At 29.3% G+C, this 9,476-nt stretch overlaps 1 protein-coding gene across 2 annotated transcripts; it reads right to left on the bottom strand.

Annotated features, from left to right (window-relative positions):
* Nucleotides 1-2,456: 2,456 nt before the first annotated feature.
* Nucleotides 2,457-5,276, bottom strand: LOC100569798. Of its 2 annotated transcripts, none has more exons than XM_016801752.2 (2): nt 4,968-5,272; nt 2,457-3,640 (listed from the first exon to the last, which is right to left on the bottom strand). In XM_016801752.2, the coding sequence occupies exon 2, from the start codon at nt 3,334-3,336 to the stop codon at nt 2,911-2,913; it is 426 nt and encodes a 141-aa protein (XP_016657241.2). In that variant the 5' UTR covers nt 3,337-3,640; nt 4,968-5,272; the 3' UTR covers nt 2,457-2,910. The 2 variants fall into 2 exon arrangements, with proteins under 2 accessions (XP_016657241.2, XP_029346058.1); XM_029490198.1 differs by having other exon boundaries at nt 3,445-3,640; nt 4,968-5,276.
* Nucleotides 5,277-9,476: the final 4,200 nt, after the last annotated feature.

Below are 9,476 nucleotides of genomic sequence, written 5' to 3'. Positions count from 1 at the left end.
TTTTCCATATTTATATCTATTCAAAATCATGTGGAAATAAAGATTTAATACACTCATATTTTGAAAGGCAACAACTTATTTTACTAATTGAAAGTATAAACGATTCAAAAAATTTAGAATTTTGGCAGAAATAAATAATTTTATGAAAAATGTTACAATTGTACCCACTATTTCCCTTCACACAAATCAATGTTGGTAATTTTTAATAGATATAAAATAAATTGTTGAATATGACAACGACGTCGATAATCATAATTTCGGTTTTTTTTTTGGCCGATTTAGAGCATTGCTAAACGCTGCCATAATCGGTGGTGTATCATCGTTCATCGATTATTACCACGTTTATTACGTACCGAAGAGGCATTAAAGATGATCAGGTTAAATACTGTAAATGTAGACTAAATATGAGACTAACTATAATTTGTTATATAAAAACTGTTAAGAAAAAAATAATGTAAAAGTATTTACACAGGTAAAATCCTACCCGAACTAAAATCCTGCGTATACGCTACTGGTCACAGAACTGCGTGTAAATACAATGATACCCTACACTGTAGGGCCTATAGTCTACGGCTCTCCTATCATAAATGATTTGAGCTATTTTAATGGTAATAACTTATTACCATTAAAATAGCTCAAATCATTCAAATCAGAAGTTGTAATTGAAAAAAATTCGGGATTCAAAACAATGAAACATATTTCAAATATTTTGGAAGGAAAAGCAACATCTCGAAATAATACAATACCTGAAGAACTAACTGCTGATGACATGGCTTATTTGAAGTTTGCACCTATGACGTCAGTTGACGTGGAACGAAGTTTCTCGAGATACAAAACAGCACTGGCCGATAACCGTCGAAGATTTCTGTTCGAGAATATTAAGCAGCACCTAATTATACAGTGCTATGAAACAAAAGGTAAAAGTATAACGAATATACCTATCTAAATTGTATACCTATTCATTTTTTTATTTTTTAGGGAAGAAGAATGAAGAAGAAGATGGACAAGCAGATAATTGATTTTAATTAGATTTGATTTTTAGTTTTATTATATTTAAATATTTTTTATCTGATTTTTCATAATTTATATATATATTTTATAATTTTTTTTAAGTTTTTAAGGGCATTTTTTTAAGGCATTAAATCGGATTTTTTTAAGGCATTTTTCTTGTTTTTTAGAGCATTTAAATCCGTTCCCTAGTAATAAGAAAATGTGAAATGTTACGTATTATAATAGTCGTTTAGTGACGATTACCAATCCCACAAAACATGGCTCTAAAATTACTCCAACTGTAAACCATAAAAGTACGAGTCCATTTAACAGCTATACATTTATTTATACTAGATACGCACCTATATCATATAATATATTATATACCTACGAACTAATGAAATTTTTTCCCGTAATAAAGATTATTAATAGGGCTGAGGACTTAAAAATCTAAAAATATGCTCTAAAAAAAATTATTTTATTTTATTGTTTTGTCTAATTATAAATATATACCTATATAAGAAAAAATTTAAAAAAATTACATTATGATTAATTTATTAATAAATACTTAAAAAATGAAATGCTTTCGTTGTCTTCTTGACCATTTTGTTTTCTTTCTTCGTCTTCTTCTTCTTCATCTTGAAAAAAAAATAATGTATTTTATAAAAATTTTTTTTATCTACGAATATTTACTAAGTTAACTAAATGTTGTATTACTTACCTTTACTATTGCATTGAACGATAAGATACTTCCTTAGATTTTCAAATTGAAACGAATGTCTGTTATCTGCTAACAATGTTTTATATGTTGAGAAAGATCGTTCTACATCTACGGAAGTGCAAGCGGTGCATATTTAAAAAATAACAATTCATTTGCTTTTAAGTCTTTGCTTTTAAGTTCTTTTAACCCATCCATAGAAGTAATTTGTCATTAATAAATAATTTATTATTATTAGTATATAGTATATATTATACAACTAATACAACTAATATTAAAACTTATAAGTAATATAACCAAATTAACAATCAAGTAAATATTTAATATGTCGTAGTCACTTCGTGAAACCGATCTTTTCATGAAAAGTTACATGGTGCACACTTGCGTTATTTTAACGCGCGGCAACGCTGCGGCACCGCGGCGAAGACGCTGTATTCAATGCACACCTAGCGGCAAATAATGTCATTCATACATACGGTCAGTACGATGCTGGAACGCTAACACTTTTCTTTTAATGCAGTCTTCACTTACATATATTATTATTTACATATATTGTCAGTATGAATTTGATACAAGCGATAGAAATTTATAAAAGAAAACGTTGACTAAGTGTCTTCACTGGAAGGCTTCTTAAATCTGTCCTTTCTTCAAGCCACTTCCTATTCACTTATCTATTTTACTTATTGTTCAATTTTATGTAACAGATTGTAAATAAAAAAAATAAATAATAAAAAAAAAAAAAAAAAAAGAAAACGTATTATAACATATTATTTTTGCGTACCTTGTGTACAAAAAATATGTTTTAAAAAATAAAAGGCGTTATTGGATACACCCATTTACTGATTTCAGACTTACGAAAGGTATATTTTATACGTCTTTTGAAAACTTACGAGAAAGCCCGGATAAATTTTTTAACTACTTTCGAATGAGTATAAAATCTTTTGACGAGCTTGCTGTTAAAATTTCGATGAAGATTAAGTCAACAGATACACATTTGAGATTGTCTATACCTCCACTGGAAATGTTAGCTGTTACTCTGAGATAAGTACATTTTGAAAATTCTCTTTTTAATTTTTATTTTAAGATGGATAGTATATTAATAGACAATTAATACAACAAGATACAAAAAAAATAGTAATAAACTAATAAATTTGAATACAATTTTAAAATTAACACAAAACATGATTAACAAGCCCAAATAATTAACAAGGTCCATCCCTAAAAATGTCAATACTGTCTTCTTCGCTATATGCCTGATTGTCCATAGTTGTGGAAGACGAGGGTGATGGAGATATTGTGTTAAAATGCATAGTCGGACTTTGTGGTTGAGGCAATGAAGTAGTTAGACGTGTTTGAGAATGTATGGGAAATTGATGACGAATTAAGTAATTGGAATGGTGAGGCGAAGGATACAAAGGACCGGATACATGTGTAGGTTTATAGTATGGAACGTTAGGAGAATATTCATAATTCTGTGTGGCTGGTGGATTCCTCATCTGCTGTATGATTTTCAAAACTTCACAACGAAATTCAAGCTTTTGATCTTCAGTGAAATTACTGATAGATGGTAGGATACTTTCAAAAAATGATCTGTCTGGTACAATCTGAGAAGGAATTGGTGCATTCATAAAATCAATTAGAGAAGTCTCGAAGTCATGTTTACGTTTTTTGGTTGAGTTTTTGGTATAGGTAGGAGGAGTTTCAGACTCTTTTTGTTGTGGTGTTGTTTGTTCAGACTCACTCAATTCTTCTTGTTCACCACCTAAACTGCACTGCGTTTGTGTTGTAGCACCAGCAGTTTGCAAAAACGATAACTGTCGAGCATAAACATACCGTTTACCTATTTCAGCAGCCTGTCCAGATTTTAATTTTTTTTTTCACTTTTTGTGTAGGAGTCCTTGATATTCTTCCACTTTTGTATAAATTTATTGCCTAAAATAGAGAGAATGCATAAATATTAAAATAAAAATATAAATAAATTACAACTGTAATAGATGCCTCGTGCCTACATTCAATAAATTATTGTTTGTTATTTATTATTATTATTACCTATATTTTGTATAATATTTTTGGAATTACGGTAAAAAAGTCCGAAGTAAAAAATTCCGATATAATTTATTACATACATAACTTTTGTATGCTTATAGATATTTGGGTAGTGGCTGTGATCAGATCGATCTACATCTGACATACAGGATTGGTCATACAACAATTGGGAAGATATTGAGAAAAGTCTGTAATGCTATTTGGGAAGTCTTATATGAAGAGTGCTTCTCTGAGTTGACAACGGACCGATGGAAAAAAATATCTGAAGATTTTCAAAAATACAGTCAATACCCTAATTGTCTCGGGGCGATAGATGGGAAACATGTGCGGATCAGAAACCCCAAGATGAGTGGTTCTCTGTTTCATAATTATAAGAATTTTTTTTCAATTGTGCTACTAGCAATTGTTGATGCGAATTATAAGTTTATATATATTGATGTTGGTTCTTTTGGGAAGGAGTCAGATAGTACTATTTTTGAAAGAACTCCTTTCTATAAAAAAATTAAGAATAATGAATTAAACATTCCTAAGAGTCAGCCTCTTCCAGGTACAGTTGGTCCAAATATGCCATACACATTTATTGGCGATGAGGCATTTTCTCTATCACCAGATATAATGAGACCTTACAGTGGTTAAGTTTTATCAGACACAAAACGAATATTCAACTATAGATTATCCCGAGCGCGGAGAAACGTTGAATGTGCTTTTGGAATACTTTCAAATAAATGGAAAATTTTTAACAAACCTATCAATGTAAATTTGGATTTATCTATACTTGTGGTGAAGACTTGCTATGCCCTCCATAATTTTATAAGGACTAGAAATGGATTCAACGTCGAAGATGTAATGACTATACTACTATAGAAGGACTCATTGAAATCGAACAAGATCTCTCAAGACCACCCAACCAATCAATTCAAATAAGAAACAAGTTGGCAGATTATTTTGTGTCTGATGTGGGTAGCGTTCCATGGCAAACAAATTATATTTAAGTAATATTACGTTATTATTATGTTGTATTATTAATATTATTAATATTTTTTTTAAAGCTATTGTGCATACCTGTCTTATGTTAATCGATTTAAAACAAAAAATATCTAGGTTGAAACATTTTTTTTGTTTTTATTTAAATTTACTTAAAAATAGTGTCAAGCAAAAATAATATAATATATCATATAAATATAAACTGAAAATAAATTTCAAAATAACTTACAAATTTCATTTTTGTCTCTATCGTCCTTCTCATCAAATCCGTCACAAAACACTCGGCAAATATTTATCCATGCACCTCGTTTTTTCTTCTTGTCATGGTAAGTTTCGACAGCGACATTCCATATCTCAGGATAGTTTTTTACCTCACCAATGAATAATTCAATGTCCACATCCTCTTGATTTCCTGCCATTTGCGCGATTTACGTATTAAAAAAACACGTAAAATAAACGTGTTTGCGTCAAAATGACGATAGTGTGCACTGACCAATATGATACAATGAACTGAGCGACCGCAAGTGAAGGCGCGGTGACGCTGCGGTGCGATAACAACTTGCGACAACAACTTTGTCGCAGACGGACGCGCGTCACCGCAGCGTTGCCGCTGTGATGTGTGCATTACGCAATTAAATTTTGGGTTTTCCATGCCGCAGCGTTGCCGTGCGTTAAAATAACGCAAGTGTGCACCGGGCCTAGGATGATAGACCTAGGATGCCTAAGAGGATGTCAGCGCACTATTCGTTTTCTCTCTCTGGCCCACGCGCAACATAGACAAAACGCACTTACGCAAAATAATTTTTTCTATGCGTTAAACGTAATCTTAGAGTAAAGTCACCTATTACAAAAAAGATATAGAATAATATTTTCGAGGGAATGACATATCGATTTTATATTTTATTATTATTTGACTTAGTATTCGACTTTCAAAATAAATAAAAACATTTTGTACATTTAAATGATGTTTAAATTGTTTTGAGACAATATTTAACAAATCGATATATCATTCCCCCAAAAGTATTATTCTCTATCTTTTTTGTCATGGGTGACATTACTCTAAGATTACTTAAACACATAGAAAAAATGATTTTGCGTAAATGCATTTTGTTTATGTTGCGTGTGAGCCAGAGAGAGAAAACAAATAGTGTGCTGACAGCCTCTTAACCATTTCATAAAATTAAATACTAAAATATTTGATGTCGCATGAAATTGTCACACTAATTTATTATTCGACATCGTGTAATTTTTTTCATAACATGGTCGTTAAATTTGTGGTCTTATTTTGCACAGACAAAAACAATACTGCTCACATGAATTATAAAATAATACTTTTAATTAGGTAATTATAGCTAATACTTATTACTTATATCTAATTATTATTTTCTTAATATATATTTTATTGAGTACCTTATACTCACTTATTTATGACATATTCAATAGGTATAGATACCAACCAAGATTTTATAAACACAAGTTATTTACATAGTACCTAATATTTATAGCTATTTAATTCATGTTACCTACATCTACAAAGTAAAAAGATGGACAAGTGGGCACCGCTCTTCACACTGTTGTACAGACGTACAGTAGTTGTCGAGTATGTCATTGTACCTAATATTTTGTAATGCATGTGTTATATCTTATATATACTGTATATAATATACTTATATTTGAATTAAATTGTAATAGCAATTGCTTATGAAAAACGATTCTGAGGGAAGGTGTGTCATCCTAGCATACTTGTATAAATAATCAAATTTAATAAAATATTTCATGGCCATAAATAGCATAACTTTCCAGTAAACTGTTTTTGTTTGTTAAATGTAGAAGAATTTGTAGGGAACCACGAACCTTTTATTCAAATATCTAATATTAGCTATGAATAAAAAAACTTTCATGAATCTCTAACTGAAAAATAGTTTGACATTTTTCGATGCATATAACTTTAAATGCATACCTATACAAAAAAATCATGCCTATGTATCTAATATTTTTGAACTTACATCAATGAAACTTATAGGGAATCTTGTATTGAATTTCCAAGCTTTTTTACAAAGTGGAAAAGCTTATATCGAGAATAGTTTTAAAAAAATTTATAAATTTATAACAATTTCTCAAGGCTATAAGTTTATAACTATCTCAAAAATATTCAAAATAATTTTTAAATTGTAACCATTCATTGAAAATGCTAATATAAATATTTGGTGAAAAATTTAAAGGTCTAAAACTCTAAAATAATAATTTTTTTCGTTAAACCAAAAAAATTAAATCGAATTTTTCAAATAATTGTTTTGCATAAAAATTACCATTTTTTTTTTCTTGACGCTTTCTAAAACTACTGGGAATTTCGACCTCCCGAATACATCAACTACATTTTTATTTGAAAATATGCTTATGTCGAAAATTGGAGCATTTCGACTACCCTAAATGTTGGTGACAAAAAAAAACATATTGTAACTAGTTACAATACAATCATTAGCTACGCCCAGAATCTAAAAATACTTATAGTATTTAAAAAAATAAAAAAATAAGTTTATATAAGTATAGAATAATTTTTATAGGTAATTTTGTTTTATTTGATTATGAAAAATTAAAATGTGTTGTCAAAACCGTTGTTACATTTTATGCTACCTTTATAACAAGCATATTTTTTAGGTTTACAAGTACAACCTACCACTTAGGAATCTGACCTTACAGTTTTCAGATACAGCTTGGACAGTTTCACGCAATGTTAATTATTATGTGGTCGAATGTTTAGGTTCCTACACGAGACCTAATATATTAGGTACCTATAGGTAAAAGAAATATATTTGTTAGTTCCTACACTGTAAAAAAAGGTAATTACGTACCTACCTATGTTAGTTCCTGCATAGCTGAAAAGGTGGTATGTGTATGTTCCTGTATGTAAGTTCCCCCAAGGTAGAATAATATAATATTATAAGTTATCAAACTTATGATACTGCAGTCTTAAAAAAATTAAAAATCATAAAAGTTAGGTCGTTGGTAATTTTCATATATTTTATTATACTATGAGTTATCTAACTAATGATATTGTACAAAATAAAAATATAATAGGTAGGTAAATTTCATAAATTTTATAATTCAATCTATTTCGCACTATTATATTCCAATAACCACGGATAAACTATCCGTGGAACTGTGTAAGATTAGGTAGTGTACGATAATTATGTAGGAACTAACGTAATTTTTTTGTTGCGTATACGTATACTTATAAGTACTTACACATACCTGTAATATTTTTTTGGTGGCTTTTTCTTGACCTACATATCCTAATACCTAATGTTCTTGTTGTATATTTTCTTATTTGTTTTACACAAACCACAAACATCATTTGTGAATTCGATTTTACACATTTTGAAATATTTAATTAGATTTCCTTGTTCTAAATTTTTTTCTTCATATTGTTTTTAAATTTATTTAAACTCCTCTTTAGCTGTTAATTTTTTTTAAAACTTCTGTTGGTAAATAAGATATTGTTAATTCAATTTTAGAATCACAAGTCATAACCAAATAATGCTTTATAAATTTACCTATAATGGACTATTATTAGGTGAGAATTTTTCGGGAACCAGATAAACTTCCATCCTATAGACACATTTTTGAATTTATTATCTTTCATCCATACAGCACGAAGTGTATTTTAGACATCCTGGTTGCTAGGAGTAATGCTTCATGTTTCTGAAGATGTCTTGGTCTTCCATGTACAATAATGGATTCAGGCCAAAGTTCCTTGATTTCATTGATTTCATTTTATTATGGAATTTACAAATTCTCTGCCATTGTTTGTTTGTTTGAAGAATTGTTGGTTAATCAAAAGTTAGAAATGCTACTTTAATTGCTCGTTTACTTTCAAGGGATACCTAATAAATATATAAGTACCTAAATTTTGTATGATGATCCTAGTAACTCAAAATCCATAGTTCTAAACCTAAAATTGAATAAGTTACAGCTTTTAGAAATTTTAAAATAATTAAATGTTTTCGATTTTACCAAAAACATTACACATACATTTTTTTTAGGTAATTTTGTATTAAATTATTTAAATGCATTTCATTTTAGTTCAAAAATGATTTACTTTTGTATCAAATGCAAGCGTGTAATGTTTTAGGTAAAATCAAAAACATTTAATTATTTTAAAATTTTCAAAATCTGTAACTCATTCAATTTTAGGTTTAGAACTATGGTCAATGAATCAAAATTACTTAGAGTAAAATAATCTATCCATATCCGGTGACAAAAATAGGTGTTGAAATTTAAAAAAAAATTTGTATTGCGCATGCTTATACTACAAGAGTTAAAAATTTGAAATTTGTCCTTAAATGTACCCCTTAGCTATTGCAGCAAACCGTATTTCAATCTAAGATTATCGGGCTGAGATATTTAGTGGTACATTTAAAACTGGACACACTGTATTTTCCGCCAGGAAATTGCATGAAATCCTGAAATCAACTAAGTCAACTTGACCTCTCTTATTGAAGACATCTTTGCTAACAATTGGCTTGATTACTAATTTACGATTCACACCTTTATTACTATTACAAGTTGTACCTATATATAAATAGAAAAGTTTCAATAGCAGCACCGAACGCATTTTCCCCATACCCACATACCACCATGTACAGTACGTTTATGGTAGTCACTTAGGCTTTCATACAAGTATTAGTATGACTCGCAATATACCTAAAAAGTAAAAACTGATATAATCAACTATTAT

Source organism: Acyrthosiphon pisum, chromosome A2, assembly GCF_005508785.2.
Source record: "Acyrthosiphon pisum isolate AL4f chromosome A2, pea_aphid_22Mar2018_4r6ur, whole genome shotgun sequence".
Taxonomy (NCBI): Eukaryota; Metazoa; Arthropoda; class Insecta; order Hemiptera; family Aphididae; genus Acyrthosiphon; species Acyrthosiphon pisum.
This window is presented reverse-complemented; position numbering and strand designations above follow the sequence as displayed.

Excerpts from the sequence above, each read along its gene's own strand:
- LOC100569798 (XM_016801752.2), bottom strand. The coding sequence starts at position 3,336 with ATGAATGCACCAATTCCTTCTCAGATTGTACCAGACAGATCATTTTTT.